This window comes from Cryptomeria japonica, chromosome 7, assembly GCF_030272615.1.
Source record: "Cryptomeria japonica chromosome 7, Sugi_1.0, whole genome shotgun sequence".
Taxonomy (NCBI): domain Eukaryota; kingdom Viridiplantae; phylum Streptophyta; class Pinopsida; order Cupressales; family Cupressaceae; genus Cryptomeria; species Cryptomeria japonica.
In genome coordinates, this window is record NC_081411.1 from 109906815 (window position 1) to 109926360 (window position 19546).

The 19546-nt window shown below is 36.4% G+C and overlaps 1 protein-coding gene across 1 annotated transcript; it reads left to right on the top strand.

Annotated features, from left to right (window-relative positions):
* Window positions 1–15401: 15401 nt before the first annotated feature.
* Window positions 15402–19196, top strand: LOC131049817 (GDSL esterase/lipase 6). The gene is made up of 5 exons (XM_057983899.2): window positions 15402–15732; window positions 15890–16008; window positions 18070–18306; window positions 18395–18653; window positions 18784–19196. Exons 1-5 carry the CDS (start codon window positions 15492–15494, stop codon window positions 19026–19028), a joined length of 1101 nt encoding a protein of 366 aa, XP_057839882.2. The 5' UTR covers window positions 15402–15491; the 3' UTR covers window positions 19029–19196.
* Window positions 19197–19546: the final 350 nt, after the last annotated feature.

The following is a 19546-nucleotide window of genomic DNA, read 5'->3' on the forward strand; positions in this document are numbered from 1 at the left end:
AATACTCAGGTGGTCTTTGAAAAAATATGCAAGGCTATAAAGGAGAACATCAACATTCCTCACAAGAATAATCAGCAATGGTCTACTATAGATATGAATGATATGGAAAAAGGCATCCTTACTGAATGGAACCTAATGCATAAGGTCTACAGATCGGAAAATAAGAAGAAGAGAGATAACATTGTATGGAGGTTTCTTGATTATGACTGGATAAAGGTTAATTTTGATGGGGTGGCTAAAGGGAACCCTGGAAAGGCTGGTGGAGGATGAGTTATTAGAAATGCTCAAGGAATTTGCATTTCTGCTTTTGCTTCTCCTTTTGGGACCCAAAATAACCATGTGGTTGAAGCTCTAGCAATGCTAAAGAGCCTCCAGCTAGCTCAGGAATTCAAATTCAAAAAAATTTGGCTTGAAGGGGACTCTTTAAACATCATACAAGCCCTCAAAGGTACTAGTTTTGTTTCCTGGAATATTACCAATTTAATTAAAAATGCTAAAGATATTCTAAATAACTATGTTAGCATTAGTATAACTCATACCTTTAGAGAGGGCAATAAGGTTGCGGATATCCTAGCCAATGAAGGGGTCAATTTGGAGAAGGATGTCAAATACATTGGAGAAACTCACATCAAACAGGAGATTAAAGAGCAATTATACTTTGATCGCATCAATGGATCAAGTTAATCTCATGATTTATTTCTGGGGAACGAGTTCCAAGGATAGATTTTGGGGGTGGATTAACTGTTAGATTATGAGTGTTTCTCGACATCATAACCAAGATCATATGTGTGCGAAAGATTATAGTAATAATAGCTGGGTTTGTGTGGACATGAGTAGCAACTTCAAAACTACGAAAGAGTCTTTACACGGGGAATCCAAAAATAACAAGTTTTTAGAGTTTTATCCGCGGATTGAGAACTGCAACAGAGGGTATCTTTACTTGGAGATCAGAATGGGCAGTAACCTAAACAAGAGTGAGCCTCTAGGTTGCGAGAATTGGAAGAGCGAAAGAAAGGTTTGGAGAAGGCTCCATAGACATGGCTTCACTGATTATATGTAAAAACTTCATGGAAGCAGAAACTCTGTGTCTTATGGTTTCGCTAAAAGCTGGAGTAACAATAGAGCCACACTGTTTGGGGAGATTTGGCAAATCGATGAAAACTTGATTGCAGAGGTCACGAGACTCAAGATGGAGGGGACTAAATTCTACAGGGATCGGAAGTATGCAGCTGAGGCTTTCAAAAATTTCCCGAAGACGGAGGATGAGAAGGGCAACCTTGCGAAAAAGGACAACATATCCTACTACACCCCCCAACAGGTAAAGCCTTTCTGGCAAAAAGTTCTTAGGGCTTTAATGGGATATTTGACCATGGATGGCAGATTTACAAAAAATTATAACTATCATTTTGCTATCCTGAACCATTTCCATCATGGGGCTAAAATATCCTTGCCCTTCTATTTAGCATCCTCTCTAAACGAGAGCCTTTCCGACTATGCTTAAAAGCCTAGTTCCTATCCTTTAGCTCACCAGGGACTCATTTTGCTTATATATGAACATATTAAGGATAAGGCTAGGGAAACCAAGGATGATCCTTTGATCATCAATGATCATATATCTGATAAATGCAAAGACTCTGATTTGAATGGGGATCAGTCCAACACCCCTACCCATAAAAAAAGGAAAGTTGAAACAGAGCATGAAGAAAAGGAGGTGCATTGTGATGAAGAAGAGGGAAAGGATAAGGAAACTGATACTGAAATGGAGCCAAATAAGGATGAGAACTATGGTGAAGGGGAGGAGGGGGGTAATTCTGAGAACCCTCACTCTAACCCTAAGGGTTCAGAAAGCGAGAATGAGGCTCTGAATCCTAAGGAGGGTGACAACCCTAATGCTGAGGAGACTGAACAAAGCAAGGACTCTGCGGATACCATCCTGGACACCGCCCACAACTGCACCCTTGAATTCTTCAATTTCCAGAAATGGGTTGTTGAAAAAATCACCAGTATGCAGGGTAAGCAAAGGGAGTTGGAAGATAAGATCAATAAGCTGATTAAGATCTCTGACTTTGGGAAACAGAATGAGGATATAGAAAACAGTGAAGCAGAGGAGGAAATGGAGATGGAGGATTGGCTGGAGAAAGATCTGATAAAAGGCGACTTGAAACATTTGGAGGACGTTATTAAAACTATGAAAGAACAGGTGGAGGAGGACAAAGACAACGTCAACACCCAGATTGCTCGTAATGAGAAAGCATTGAAAATCCTTATGAACCACAGCCTCCAGGTCCTTAAAGTTTCTTCCTAGAATATGAATGCGCTGGTGGATCATCTGGAAAAGAAAAACCAGGAGAAGAACCTGGTAATTATAGAAGATGCTCCAACTTCCAGCCCAACCCACCAGAACCCTAGGTGCATAACTAGGCAGACTACTGTTGAGAAGGACACGAAAATGAAAGAGAGTTAGATTGGACAAGAAAACAACAACCTGAGGGAAGCAGCCAAGGCAATGATGCTCTTGGTGTAGAATGTTGAGGAAACTATGAAGAGTTTTTAATTTTCTTGTAATTCTGGGCTTGGGGTCAATTTCTTGCTGGCCTCTTGCTGTCCTTTTCTCTCATGTTGTTTTTTTTGCTGGTCTTTTGTAGCTGTCTTGTTTTGTTTCCTTCTTGAATATCTTTCGAATGCAATTGGGTTTCGGGTCCCTTAAAACCTGTTTTTACTTAATCAAAAACAAGATTGGGCATATTGTTAAATTCTGTAGAAGTAAAGGAACACCGGTAGACAATAAAAGTTCTAGCCTGAAAGGTAAAGAAAAAGTTGAAGAGGTTAAGCAAGAATTCTCAAAATAATGGATTAGAAAAGCTGATATAAATATTGGGAATACTCCTCCACTGGTAGAACCAATCAATACTCCACAGGCAGGACAGAGTGATGCTTCACCGACAGGACAAAGCAGTGCTCCACCAACAGGAAGTTCTTCATCTAATTGAAGAAAGTTTCCTTGAGGGTTTGGCAATCTAATGACACATGTGCTTTTATTCCCTCAGTTAGAGATAAGAAGTTGAAAATTACTTATCACTGGCAAACAATGTTAAGTGAACACTTAAACAACATGCATTTAATGTGGTAGATGGCAAAAAGACACTATAAAATCAAGGTTTTGGCTCCATTTCATTACACCGAGATTTCAAACTTACAAAGAGCGTGAAGATTCCGAGCAAGAAGCAAAAACACTCCAAGCAATCATCCATCCTAAAGGTAGTAAAAGGTATTTAATCATGTCATCCACCTCTGCAATTGAATATATAGCAAACCCTACTGTCATCGAAGTGATAAAAAGACCTAGGCCCGTATTTCAGTTAGTTCCCGAGGTAGCAAAGAAAGATGATACCTTAGGTTCTTTTTCTCAAATTCCTAAGGGAGTTGTCTATGCTGAAGACCCCAGAATGTACATCTACTACAACATTGAGGAACTAGGAGATGAAGAAATTAAGACTATGTTTAAAACTGTGATATGTGATAAAATCGGCAATGTAAAAGATGAACACAAGATCATTGAAACCCTAGGATTTACAGAGATCCTTAGCATCCCTGAATTCCCTAAGGATGTGATTAGGATAGTCTTAAGAAGGGTACATGGTGAATTTTTCTGGTTAGATGTAGTCCATAAAATCACTAAGGAAGCTGTGAAAGCTATCACAGGGTTACCGACCACCGGTAAAAGACCAGATAAAACCAAGAAGGTATCCAATGACCTAGTTACAAACCTAACTGGTGCAACATTCAACAAGAGGTCTCTAAGAGTTAATGATGTAACAGACATCAATGTGAGATTTATCAGCATGATATTAGGGTATAAAGCTACTCATGCAAATAGACTTAATTCGGTTTCAAGTTTATGCATTAAGAGTGCTTATGACATGGTCACAGACAATGCAAAGATTGATATATGTGAATGGTTAAAAGATGAATTAATTGACAACCTTGGAAAGATTAAAAAGGACAAGAAAGGAACTTTTAGGTTTGGAAATTTGTTAGTATGTTTGATGCTACACATAACCAAATAGGTTCCCAGTATAGGCTACAAAGAACTTGGATATGATATACCGGTAGGCAAATAGTTAACAAAACTATTCAATAACATGGGAGAAAACAAGGAAAACAATATTCATGACTTTTTTCAAGCATTAAAGGTCAAAATGAAGAAAAGAATCAGGTTATCACAAAAGATTATCGACAAATACAAAGATGAAATATGCTTTGTAATCAAGAAGATGAAATCTGGATGGAAGCAGTCATCCCAAGGACAGTTTGGGTAACCGAGATGGGTTATGAAACAGATGATCACATAGTTGAAACATATGCTAAAGCACTTCTGGAAGCCCCCAGAGAACCTAAGGAAGAAGTATTTGGTAGTGCAAAAACCATTGAAAGCCAAATACAATCAAAGAAAAGAGTGAAAAAGGTTGATGCAGTTGTAAGGAAAGGTTCTAGACAAGCAAAAGCCATCAAAGAAGATGTCTTGAATAAAACCGGTATAACAGAGGATGAGTTGGCAGCTCCACAACCTGAAACTCACCTATCACTGGTAGGTACTTCTTCAAGGAGTGACATGCCTTCAACTTTCAAAAGAGTTGTAAGGAAAAGAGATCCCTCATTGGCAACCACACCCTCACCCAAGAGGACAACGCAAAAACAACAAGTAGTAAGATCTCCGGTAAGAAAGGCCACACCAAAGAAGAAACTGACACCCAAGAAGAAGAAGAGGACAAACAAAGACTTGGCCTCTATTGATATACTACTGAATGAAATCACAGAGGAAGGTAAATTGAAGAACATAGAGAAAATATATGACACCTTAACAGCTGATGAAAAAGAACAAGTTGAAAATAGTGTTATATTACATATGGATATGCACAAGGAGTTTTTGATGGAAGTAGTCAATGAAATTCCAGATGAACTATTTAAAAGACTAGAAGCAAGAAGACAAGCAGTAATAGAACTAGATAAAAAAATAAAAATTGAAAAGCTACTTGCTGTATATCCGGTAAACTCACCCAAAGAAATTGATGACCTAATTGCTCAAGCCAACTGGACAGTATTTTCTACTGCACACTGGCACGTTGCTTTAATGGTTGGAAGAATTAATGAGGTGACTGAGGAGACAGAAAATGGATGGGATATATTCCTAGTTGAGAAAGAAAAACAAGAAGAGTACAGGAACCCCAAACCCATAAAAGTTTATCAGAAAGATAGAGACAAGGGTAAAGGTAAAGTTGGTGGACCACCTAGTATCAAGGTTAGAGACAACTTACCCCCACCTCCTTTGATTACTCCATCGGTAAAAACAACAACTATAGAAGATCAACCGACAACTGAGAGTATGGATGTAGAGGATAATAATCCTAATCCTGAAGTCTTATATACTGTGGATGTTGATACTCAAAAGATCAACATAGTGGTAGACAAAGATACAACTGATAAGCCTGATATGGCTAGTGAGCCTCTGGTAGCTGAGGAAACTGATAACACACAGGAGACACCGACAGAAGATAAAGAGAAAAAGGTAGAGACTCAGACACAGACTGAGACAATGCAACACATAGAGAAACAAACAGAGCAAAAGGCTCCGGAACAGCAACAACAACAACAACAACTGGAATAGGTACATAAGGAAACAGTACCACTGGCAACTAGTGAAGTAGAAAAACCATTTCTTAAAGAAATGCAGACACAAACAGACCTACCAGAGGTCAATAAAATCTTGGTTACTTCCACCGGTACTCAGATTGTTGATTCATCATCAGGCTTCAAATCAACTAATGTGACTGAGGTACTATTAGATTCAATCAAGAAGATAACCGACTGCAGCTCACAAGCTTACAAGGAAATTGATGATACCATACCAATTTTGAAGGTAATTGCTCTTAACTATAATATAGACAATAAAGATTCTTTAGGACAACTTGACACACTATGTAAATATATCACATAAAACATTGAGAAAATAAAGGAAGAGTCATTAAAGGATAAAGTAGAAGTTGAAAAACAGAAATTCTTTGATGAGCAAATAAAGAAGTGTAACAGAGATTTTGACACACTTCTACCAGAATTATGTAACTTATTGAAACAGTACAAAAATCTGTACAAAGATACCTGTAAAACAAACTTTTTGACTATAGATGTAGACAAGAAGATGAGCAAGGTACAGGATGAGATCAATAAACTTGCAGATAGTTTTGTCAACTCACTTGATACACTATCAGTTTTTGAGGAAAAGATAACAAATTTTGAAGAAGAATTACTTAAATTGGAAAGAGAGAAAGAAAGAATAGTGAATAAGGCAAAGCATTTGAGATCAAAACTAAGTCCAAGATTTGACTATCTAGCATCACTACGGAAGGAAGTATCTGAGGCATTAATACAGGGAAAGAAAACACCAATAGAGCATTTGTAGCATCTCACCGATACAGTCAAGAGAACAGAGACAACAATAAAGGATAGCCAAAAGTTTATGGGTAGTATAAACTTGATTTTGGGAGATCTTTTTCAAATTGTAACCACCCAGTTACAAGGTTGAAACTACAAACTCTACTGACATCTTGACAACCTTTGTCATTGATGCCAAAGGGGAAGTAGTGGGATGAGAAAATTTAAATCACCAGAATCATATGCTTAGGGGGAGCACACACATTTTTGGTAACATTTTTGGACTTCACATTTTTGGATCATTTTTTAAATTTCTCATGAGTGTTGCCATCAATGCCAAAGGGGGAGATTGTTGGCATATGCACACTCCAATGAGACATTATATGTGATTGAAGGTTTTGTCATTGATGGCAACCTTGCAATCCTATGGCACAGGCAAAGGCATTATACCGACATCAGCAGATCACACTCTACACCGACACTCAGGACACCAACATCGACACCGAAGAAATGAAGTATACCGGCACAGAGGCTGACATGATTTTGTTATATTATATTTTGTTTATTATTGTAAAACTTTGTAAGCCAAACCGGAAAATTGTAAAATGACTCATATATAAAAGAGATCATTGTAGACATTTGTGATAGGAGATGTAAGCATAAAAGAAAATAGTAGGCAGACCTATTGTACGAAATATAGGTTAAAAGGTTTATGTAAGCAACAAAGTAGCAACCGATACTGGATCAGGCATTATAGATGCTATTGTAAAGCAGTACAAGATATTGGATTTGTATAATCCTCATTGTAAGTCAGTGAGACTTCACATTGAGCAGTGAGCTCTAGGCAGTTGGCATTCCTGCATGTGCAGGCCCCTATTGTAAGTAATATTCTCTTATTGGCCAGTAAGTGAATATTGTGGGTCACAAATCCAACCGAGGTTTTTCCCACACCAGGTTTCCTCATTAAAACCTTGTGTTATGGTGTGCTTTTCATGTGGATGTTCTTAATTCTATTTATTGCATTATTTCTTGCATACCGGTACACTGTTATAATATGTTTTGCATGTTTTAATTCAAGAAATTCTATTCACCGGTTAGATACTGATTCACCCCCCCCCCCCCTCAGTATCTATGGGATTCCTAACATTTACAAATTTCCCATTGGGTGTTTTATAGCCTCCTTGACATGTCATGAATCATCCCTATCAGACGAGATTGAACTCGACACAATCAGTTTCCTGCTGTAATTGTCTTTCTATTTCCATCGGGTCATCGACATAGCATCAAAACATTTACTTCGATGACCGATGATAGTTTACAAAGTGTGCACTTCCTCATCAAGTTATCGACGTAGCATCAAACACCTCTTTCCAATGGCCGATGGTGCACTCCCAACAAAATCCTTCCTTATCGAGTTATTGGTGTAGCTCTAAACATGTTATGCCGATAGCTAAATGTGTGCTCAAAATGGTATGCTTTCCCATCGGGTTATTGGGGTAGCTCTAAACATGTTGGGCTGATAGCCGATGGTGCTCTCCAGACCGTATGCTTTCCCATTGGGTTATCGGGTGACACAAAAACTAGTCTTGCCGATACCCGATGGCTCCACTCCAAACTCACTCCACTCGCTCCAATCTGCTAGTGACCTCATCGAATTATCTGGGAGGTGGAAAAAACACCCACCGATAGTCGATGGTTCCACTTTGACTCGCTCCAACCACTGAGGACTTCATCGAGTTATCGGGGTAGGTAGAAAACACTCTCATCGATATCCGATGGCTCCACTCTAATCTTATGCATACTCATCGGGCATCGAGATAGGGTAAAATCGGTTATTCTGATAGCTGATGGTAGCAATCCATATGCTAGTGGTTTCATCGGTACAGGTCTTGCCAAAACATGCACTCCAAAAAGAAGACAAAAAACATTGCAAGCTCCAAACAGACAACCTAATGGACTAGAACTAGTCCTTATGCCAAAATTGTACAAAATTGAAAAGGGTATTTTCTCACCCTTAGGTGCTCCTACACCATACTCCCCACACAAAAAAAATAAAGTCCCCCCTGGGGGCAGCAAGGCGACATCAATGCCCAGTATTTTGAAATCAGATTCTGCAACCCAAGTGGCTTAGGCTTTAGGTAATGTGGGCCACTTGATTAAGTGTTCCATGTACACGCCATGCCTTGTTTTCTTCTTTACCCTGGAATCCAAAATCTGCTTTGGTTGTGGTTTAGAAACGGGTGGTACTGGAATATCACTGAGAGTAGTCTCCCCTTTTGGATTCGGTCCATCTGTCACTACGATGGGACCTTTAAACTAAATCAAGTCTTTGATATTAAACATAGGGGAAAATGTTAAATTTTCGGGTAAGTCCACCTTATAGGCATTTGAGCCATATTTAGCCAAAATTTTGCAAGGACCTATTCTCCTCATCTGAAGCTTACTAGGGAATCCCTTCTACAATCTTGCCTTGTTCAAATGTACCATAACCATGTCTCCAATTGCAAATTGAATGTCCGTTCTCTCCTCATCTGCTTTAGCCTTAATCCTCTCTGTAGTGTTGATCAATGTTTTCTGCACTTGTTCATGCACCTCTTTCATAGACTGAGTGAAATCCTCTCCATGTCCACTTATTCCTTCCAGGCTCCCTAAATATCTAAGTTCACAAACACCATGTGGGTGGAGTCCATAAACAATATCAAAAGGACTTTTGCCTGTAGTTCAATTGACACTGTCATTATAGGCAAATTCTATTTGTGGTAGCACTTGATCCCACATCTATCCATACTCTTTTATCAGACATCTCAGAAGATTACTAAATACTTGGTTAATGAGCTCAGTTTGACCATCTGTCGAACCAAAAGAAAGGTTAGTTCCCAGTCTTGTCCACATAGTTTTCTAAAAGTGTCCCATAAACTTCACATCCCTGTCTAAAACTATAATTGAGAGGAAGCCCATGAATTCTTACCACCTCTTTGAAAAATAAATGTGCAATGTAACTAGCATCATGCGTAGTCTTTCATGGAACAAAATGACTCATTTTACTAAACCGGTCAACAATGACAAAAATACTATCCAGGCCAGTCTTGGTTTTCGGCAAACCCACAACAAAATCCATGCTGATGCACTCCCATGGTCTTTTGGGAATTGGTAAAGGTTGGTATAGTCTGGTATTTGAACTAGTACCCTTGGCTCTCTGATACACAATACATTGCTCAACATACTTCCTGATATCTTTATGCATTTGCAGCCAATAATAAAATCTTTGCACCAACTCAAGTGTTTTATTCAGACCAAAATGTCCACTAAGACTTCCATTATATTTTTCTTGTATGATATTTTCCCTCATAGATCCCCTTGGCACACATAACTGACATCCCTTAACAAAAGACCACTCTACAATGTGTAATCTGCATACTAGCTATTGAAATTATTATTTAACTCACTGCATACCTTGTATATCTCAGAAAAAGTCTGTATCTTCCCTCTAAATCTCCTTGAAAATATCCACACCTATGCTCTGCAAAGTCACTTCTTGGATAGTGAGAAGTTTTCTACTTAAGGCATTTGCTACCTTGTTCAGTTGTCCCTTTTTGTGCTTGATAGTGAAAGTGTATGCCTGCAGGTATTCTATCCATTTGATGTGTCTATTGCTCAAATTTTCTAGAGAATTGATAAAACTCAGGGCTTGGTTATCTGTAAACACTACAAATTCTTTTGGTAAAAGATAATGCCTCCACTTCCTAAGAGCTTGCACTAAGGCATCAAATTCTAAGTCATAGGATGAGTACCTCTTCTTGGCATCATTCAATTTCTCATGATAGAATATTACTGGTATTCCCTCTTGGGTTAAAATAGCTCCTACTGCTATATGACTAGCATCACATTGTAGGGTAAACAACTTATCAAAACTTGGTAAAACCAGGATGGGTTGGGTAGCTATCCTCTTTTTGAGCAACTCAAACCCCTGGTCGGCTTCTTTAGTCCACCTAAACTTAGTTTTCAACCCACCCTTAATTGTATCAAGAGCATGAGCACAAATTTCACTAAAACCTCGAATGAATTTCCTATAAAATTGGGCAAGTCCATGGAAACTTCTTACCTCAATAGTAGTTTTCAGTGTAGGCCAACTCTATATTGCTTCCACCTTGCTAGGATACATGTCCAAAGTGCCTTGGGATACTGAAAAACCTAGATAAATGAGTTCTGGTTTCATGAATTCACATTTTTCAAGGTTGATTGCCAACTGTTCCTCATGTAGTTTCCGTAATACAATCTACAAGTGCTCAATATGCTCTTCCTCTGTTTTGCTAAATATGAGGATATCATCAAGATATACCACTACAAATCTACCTATGTAGTCCTTCAACACCCCATTCATCAACCTCATGAAGGTACTAGGGGCATTAGTAAGCCCAAACGGCATAACTAACCACTCATATAACCCCTCTGTAGTCTTAAAAGCTATTTTCTATTCATCCCCTTCTTTAATCCAGATCTGGTGATATCCACTCTTTAAATCCATCTTAGTAAAATACTTTGCTTCTCCAAGACAATCCATTAAATCCCCAATTCTAGGGATAAGAAATCTGTATCTACCTACCTCGAATAAATTCACATTTTTCAAGGTTGATTGCCAACTGTTCCTCATGTAGTTTCCATAATACAATCTGTAATTGTTCAAGATGCTCTTCCTCTATTTTGCTGAATATGAGGATGTCATCAAGGTATACCGCTACAAATCTACCTATGTAGTCCTTCAACACCCCTTTCATCAACCTCATGAAGGTACTAGGGACATTAGTAAGCCCAAATGACACAACTAACCACTCATATAACCCCTCTGTAGTCTTAAAAGTTGTTTTCCATTCATCCCCTTCTTTAATCTGGATCTGGTGATATCCACTCTTTAAATCGAGCTTAGTAAAATACTTTGCTTCTCCAAGACAATCCATTAAATTCTCAATTCTAGGGATATGAAATCTGTATCTACCTACCTTGAATGAATTCACATTTTTCAAGGTTGATTGCTAACTGTTCCTCATGTAGTTTCCGTAATACAATCTGCAAGTGTTCAAGATGCTCTTCCTCTATTTTGCTGAATATGAGGATATCATCAAGGTATACCACTACAAATCTACCTATGTAGTCCTTCAACACCTCATTCATCAACCTCATGAAGGTACTAGGGGCGTTAGTAAGCCCAAACAACATAACTAACCACTCATATAACCCCTATGTAGTCTTAAAAGTTGTTTTCCATTCATCCCCTTCTTTAATCCAGATTTGGTGATATCCACTCTTTAAATCCAGCTTAGTAAAATACTTTGCTTCTCCAAGACAATCCATTAAATCCTCAATTCTAGGGATAGGAAATCTAGAAAACACTCCCACCGATATCCGATGGCTCCACTTTGGTCTTACGCATAATCATCGGGGCATCGAGATAGGGTAAACAGGTTATTCGAATAGCCGATGGTTGCACTCCATACACTGGTGGTTTCATTGGTACATGTCTTGCCGAAACATGCATTCCAAAAAAAAGACAAAAAACACTCCAAGCTCCAAATAGACAACCTAATGGACTAGAACCAATCCTTATGCTAAAATTGCACAAAATTGAAAAGGGTATTTTCTCACCCTTAGGTGCTCCTGCACCATTCACCCTCGTAGAGAGCTTTGTGTGAACAACTCCTACGAGTCATAATGCTTGTAGACATGATTCATATTCTTTTTACTCATCCCCAAATGTAGACATTGGGCCCACAATGCTTATAGATAGTTTCAATCTTCTCATTATCCTTTAGCTTCTTTAGAGCCTTATGATAGAGGTTGGAACTTAGTTGACTAGATAGTGACAAGTTTTCTCATCTTACCTTTCTTTTTTGCTTTTCAAAGGTTGTTGGTCAGCCTCCTAATTTTGAACAAGCTAATTATGATGGCACTCTTGTAGGTTAAGAGCTTATCATTGATGATTAGGAACATCTTAATGTGTGAAACAAGCAAAATGATGGTGACCTTCCTTATATCACCGCATTAATAACTCTTTCCATTTATAGATTAATAAATTGTCTTTAATTATACTAATAAGATTCTCTATTACATAAATTGTAAATCATAGAATATGACCATGTTCATCTATCTTTATATTTTTAAAAATATATAACTAATATAAATAATACTATCTTATTAAAAAATTATAAGCGTAAAATGTAACACTTAGTTATATTAAGACATAAATTTGAAGTGGGATTCTATGGTTATGTACCAAATGTAGCAAGTACAAATCTACATTGAATTGTAATTTCCAATAAAACGATAATTAAAGGTCACACAAATTTCAATCAAGAGGATGATACTTTTAGATGTCCACTGAAAGATACAATTATTTCATATTGTAATCCTGAACATGTATTTTAATATATAAGTATTTGGCAGGTTTGCTCGTGTTCTAATACTCAACATATATTTTATCCCTACAAATGACAATATGCAGAGTCATTTATGACACCCTTTTATCACATTTTAATGAATTGCTAATTGATGATTGAAATGTTTTCCAGATGGTGCTCTAATATTCTATCAGAAATACAATAATACCCTTGCTACGTGTTGAGAGTTGGCAATAATATATTTGCTAGGTGTTGAGAATCGAGGCAATAAATTTAAGAAAAATAATTCTTTCCTGGCTACTAAGAATTGATACAATTACTGATCATACTTATCCTTATTAAAAGAAAAACTCAGTAGTTGCATTGAGAGGAGACCCACTAACATAAAGAAAGAATCTCTTCTTTTTTTAAATTAATAAGGTTAAAAAAAATTGTATCGTAGTTTGTGTTTTCTTGATGGAAGATTTTTTGTTGTCTGATAAGGGAACACGAGCATATGCTGATATTTCTTTGACTAAGAGTCAAAGACTGATGGTGTTCATTTTGAGTTTGGTTTGAAGACACATTCTAAGCCCTAAGTTTCTTTAGTGACTCATCTTAATTCACACCAATAGATGGATCTTATTAGTGACTTATATTATTATTGATGGAAATTAAAAATTTACTATATGATCATTTTGTATCTTTTTAATAGAAGATTTAATATCATTTAAGTGGTATTGTTATCTAATAAAGCAGTAGAAGTTACTCTTGGCCCTTCTTTTATTCTTTGGCATATATGGTTGGAAAGGAACCATCATATTTTTAAAGATATGGTGTTGGGAACCCACCCCTTGTGGTGGAAAATTCTCCACTCCTTGTGAGAAATTATTTCAGGAAAATGTGACTTGTTTGAGGTTGTGGATTCAGGTGATGTTATGTTCTACAATCGGCTCTATCTTCTTCCTCCACAACGCCAACTCATGAGAAATAGATGTAGACACCCTTTTCAAAAGATTGATCAGGTGGGGAGGTGGTGTCCTCCTCCACAAGGTATTTTGAAAATCAACACGGACGGGTCTTCTCGGGGTAACCCTGGTCCTGCTGGCATTGGTAGAGATAGCTCGGGGACTATTCTGTTTCTCTTTTCTATTTATAAAGGTTGTTATACTACCAATTTTATGGAGGCTCTTGCCATTTTATTTACTGTGGAGCATGCTTGTGCTCTTGGATGGAGCATGATCATTTTTTAATCAGATTCTCAAGTGGTGGTGAATTTGTTGACTCGACAACAATCTGTAGATGTTAGTTGGCAGTTGAGTTCAATTGTTAACTAGATTCTTCATTTGAGCGATTCTTTGATTTCTGTTTCTTTTAAGCATATCCCTAGGGAGTGGAATGGTGTTGCCAATTGCCTGGCTAAATGGGCCTCTGAGCACATGCATAATTGGTATATCATGGACAAGGGTCAATTACCCTTGGATTTGTCTCATCAGTTGGTTTACTTGGTAGATCTTGACAGGGCTGTTTGGTACCCTTGCTTTGTTATTCTTTTGCTTTGAATAAAATTTAACCCCTCTTTTATTTCAACATGAAATTTTATATATTTATCAAAATAAAAAATTAGATTACAGACTGATTTTAAGCTCTAATGACCTTCAGATATTATTACATCCTTTTGTAAGTGAACTGTAACTTTTGATTTCTATCTGAGCATTCAAGAACCATTACATTTTTATAACAATTTTTTTCATAGCCTCTTACAGCTCCTCAGAGCTGGACTCTATTGAAAGATTGTAGACCAAAAACATAATCATCATGAAGGATTACATAAAATAATATATTTATATTCACCCACCATCCCTGAGAACACTACAGATGGGACAGTGACCAGGGTGGAGGAGTCCAATTGAATCCATGATAGATCTGCCTTCAATGCTTCTCTTAAATGATCGGGATATGTTTGTGCAACTGACTGTACAATTGAGGTAGTTGGGATTATAATCTCTAAAATAAGACCTAAAGATTGATGGATAGTCATTTTAAATTTGATTTAAAGACTCATTCTAAATCTTGATTTTCTTCAAAGAACCATTTTAATTCTATTATTTTGACGTAATTCTTTATATCACACTTCAAAAAATTCTGAACTTTAATGAATGAGGGAATCAAGAAATTTCACCAATTAATTATACACAATCAATTAAACAATCATCCTTTATTCATTTTGTATCTTTTCAGTTCTGTCCAGGACTTTTATTTATATTTTTCGCTTCTGTCCAAGACTTTTATTTAATATTTTTCGCTTCTGTCCAAGGAGCTTCCATTTTATATTTTTCGCTTCTGTCCAAGACTTCGAAAATGGCGTTCCCACGGAAATAACGGACGAAAAATTTAACTGAGTTTCGACGAAAGAATGATTTTTAACATTAGTTTCAACCGACGTGAAAATGTTGACATTAAAATGGTGACCTTATCAACATGGAAACAGTCATATTTGGCATCTTCGACCTTATTTTATTCCTGGAGTTTTGAACATGAAAATAAACGTATTTTTCAGCTTTAATCTTTCAATGCATGTAAAGAAGACATTAAGCATGACTTATATATATGATAGCCTGTTCTTATTAATTACCAAGTGAATTGGAGGTTGAGTAGTAGATCTGGGATAATTGGCTGATTGAGACAATAATGGAGAGCTCATTGGTGGGAATTTTAGTGGGGCTATGGATCGTCAGTTGTTTGGCTGCAGCTGAAAAAACGAGTAATGTACCAGCCATGTTTGTGTTTGGAGATTCCCTAGGCGATGCAGGGAACAACAATTATATCCCACACTCTACAGCGCGAGCAAATTTCACACCATATGGCGTTTCCTTTTTCCCCCACCCAACTGGTCGCTTCACTAATGGCCGCACCGCTTTCGATTTCCTTGGTTGGTGTCATTCATTGTTTCAGATGTAGATGTTTAACTCCAATCCTCTTAGTCTGTCATTTTAGCTTTACCCATCGTACAAAAATGTATTTTTAGCTTTATTCCAAGTATTTTTAGCTTTGCCCATTAATCATCTATTATATATCTATGTTTGCAGCTACCTATTTGGGGTTGCCCTTTATCCCTCCTTTTCTGCAGCCAAAGGCAAATTTTAACAGAGGGATAAATTTCGCATCAGGAAGTAGCGGATTGCTTGATTCGACAGGAGCTGGAGATGTATGTTCTCTTTCTCAATCTTTCTTTTTTCCAAAGATAAAGACCTCAGTAAGACATCATTACAGGATTAAATGGTTAAATAGGATTGGTGGGTGTTTATGTATGTGTCAAATAAAGATTCTTAGTACGTTGTGTTCTGGAATGATGAACCTTTTTAATTACATCTTCATATTTTGATCTTATTGTTTTAATTCATAAATAAAAATTTGTTTTGTTTCTCTACATTATCAATAGATTTTGGGTTTGTTGATGAAGTTGAAAGATTCTTAGTGAATCTATTAAAATTTAAGTTTTACTGAATGCAAGGCTCTCACATCATAAATGATGAAAACATTAAATTTTTCTTTATCTATTTTGTCAAATAACTCTTTTGAATATGAACTTAAAAATCTTCAAAATCATTTTATTTTTGTTCAAAATGAGCATCTTAATAAAAAATGGGCTGTTGATCAAGAGGGCCTGTAGTTTTATTGTAGAACATCCCAATAACAAATAGGAAGTCTTACAAGTGATTCTTAGCAAGCCCATAAAAAGTTGTAATATTAGATTCCAGCTCAACAATGTCAGACCAAGTTAGATCCCCAAATATTTATAGTGTGGTCCAAGCGGAGTGTTGAACAATGAACCAGTCAAATCAGAGATGGAAAAGTCACAAAAAGAATCAGTAAGGTTAAAGCACCCAAACAACAAATAGAAAGCCTTAAGTTCAACTCTTCATTAATGCATGAAAATATAACATATTTTTGTAAGATTGCAACTTAGATTGAGTCTTTTATAAAACAAAAAAATCTTTTGTATGGATCCTCATCAAACTCTGTATCCTTCAAGGTTTCAAAAGTTTCTCCAAAATGCCCTTGGGAAGGAAATATGCAATTTTTTCTTTGTTTTGCTTTAAGAATTCAGTGACGTTTTTTTACTTCAAATTAATCATCAGCTCTTCGTACTTTCAAACCAATTAGCTTTGACACTGAATGAATGCATGTATCATCATCACAATGGCAATCCCTCGTGGAAATGGCTCAGTCATCAAGATGTATGATGATATCCATGACTTGATATTACATAAATTAAGTTTTGATTTCTTATTCATAAAGATCGTTTGCAGTTTGTTTACTATACCATCATCTCAAATGAGTAAGTTCTATCAATGAAAAGTCAAAATTTCAGTTATGTAACATCCAACTATGAATACCATAATACTTCCTGAATAATTTTTTTCATCTCTCACCACACTTCAATTCAAAGTGAGAGACTGCCATTGTACGGCGAGAGACTGCCACTGTATGTGCAACATTCCTTCCTATCTTTTTAATTTTGATTGTGTATGAATGGTTCAGTTGCTGTCCCGTTAGCTTGCAGCTAGCTTATGTTTTCTTAGTTTAGCTCTCTTCTTAATTTAGCTCTCTTTTGTAATTGCATATTCCCAATGTAATCTGAAGTCTTGGGTCGCAGCTGGTAAATGCCGATTTTTTCAGTTTGTCTTTCCTGAGTTTCTGAGCATATATAGAGTTTTATTTTAACAGCAGAGTCTGATTGATTTTTTTTTCGTTCTCAATATAGTGTCTAGAGCTCTTTTGCACTGAATGTTCGCAATCCACTTTTTCAGTGGTTATGGTTGCTGCTGATTTATTGAAGTGAAAAAAGAAAGACATTTAACCTGGATTCTCTGCTCCTGAAAGGGTTCCCTTGCGATTTTTTCAAAAAATTCTATTAATGAAAATATAGATAAATAAAAACAATAAAAAAAGAAGAAGGTAATGCAGGATTGTAATTCTACCAAAGATATGACATGATAATATTTTTGTTTTCATGTAATGTAGTATAATAGTTTTAAAATTAAAAAAAATCAGGTGCACAATAAATTCAATAAAAAATAAATAAAAAATCTATTTTCTAAATATTTAATAAAATCTTTAGACATGTAATGTTGTGGTTAAATTGGTGAAATGGCCATCAAGATTAAAACTTCTGTTGAACCATTATGCTCCAAATATTATGCTCCAAATCTTATATCTGCATTTTACTACTTTTTTACTCTTTTAATCCTCTTGAATCTTGCAGAATATTATCACAGTAAGTCGCCAAGTATTTCAGTTCCAGCACTTCTCTTATAATCTGAGGAAGACACACCCATCTGGAGCTGCACAAGCGAAATCCTACATAAGCAACTCTTTATATTGCATTACGGCCGGAGGCAACGATATTGGTGCCTATATTGCCAACACAACTCTTCAAAACACCACTACTCCTCCACAGTTCGTTACATTGCTCCTCACCAAATTTGATCAGTACATAGCAGTAAGTTTCAAAATTCTCACTTAACAAAATCTATAAGGTCTATAATTTTGTGGAAAAAGGATATCATTATTGGAATGTGACTTGACAGATTCTTTATCGAGCTGGGGCAAGAAAATTTCTTATAGTGGACATTTCACCTGTGGGATGCACTCCCTATACCAGACTTGCTGGATATACTACTGCCAAAGGTCAATGTTTGGAGAGCGCAAACCAACTGGTTGTGGAATATAACACTAAATTGAAGTCACTTGTGGATCACCTTAATAAAAAATTAGCTGGAGTAACAATCCTCCGGATGAACAGTTATGATTATGTTATGAACATAATTCAGAACGCTAGAGCCTACGGTAAATTACACTCTCATCTAATCTTATTTTTGGATTCTATTATGTAAGATTTTGTTGTATCAAAATTTAAAAAAAAATTTATAATAATTTTTTAAAATTTTAATTATTTAAATTAAATGTCTGGATGCAGGATTTAAGAATGCAAATACAGCATGCTGTGGATCAGGATTGCTTAATGCACAAGTAAGCTGTGGAAAGACGACACCAGAGAATTTGTTTTGCAATGATACAAGCGCATATGTGTTCTGGGATGGGACCCATCCCACTGAAAAAGTTTATTCCATGATTTCACGGCAGATTTGGAGGGGAAACTCTTCATTTATTTACCCGGTCAATCTCTCTACGCTAGTCTTAGGGAAAAAGGTTTCTGGTTAATAATGGTGCACATGCCCGTAATCTTTATTTTGTAACCTCCAATAGCATTGACTGGCAATCTTTTCAGAAATAACTGCCATATTATCATCATGTTATGGGATTTAATAAAAGAATAATTTTTAATTCCGTACAATAATAAACAATATCATATGGAGATGTGGTTTTTCAGGGAGAATAGTTACTGTATATCATGCATGCTTTTTTAATGGATATTAATATATATTGAACTCTATTAAACAAGTATATTTTTAAAGGTATGTTGTGTTATGATGTCTTAGCATGTCATTTTGTAGGGAGAATGGCTACTACCATATCATGCATAATTTTTCAACGGAAATCAATATATATCTCACTTTTTAAAACAAGTATATTCAATTGTATAGATGGCCGAAGAATACGAATTTGCAAAATCGACATACTTTAGACATAAATGTCCCCTATTTAATCAACATAACATTATAACTGCATGAAAAAGTCTTGCAATGTAGAGGTATTGACACAAACACTATGTCTCTACC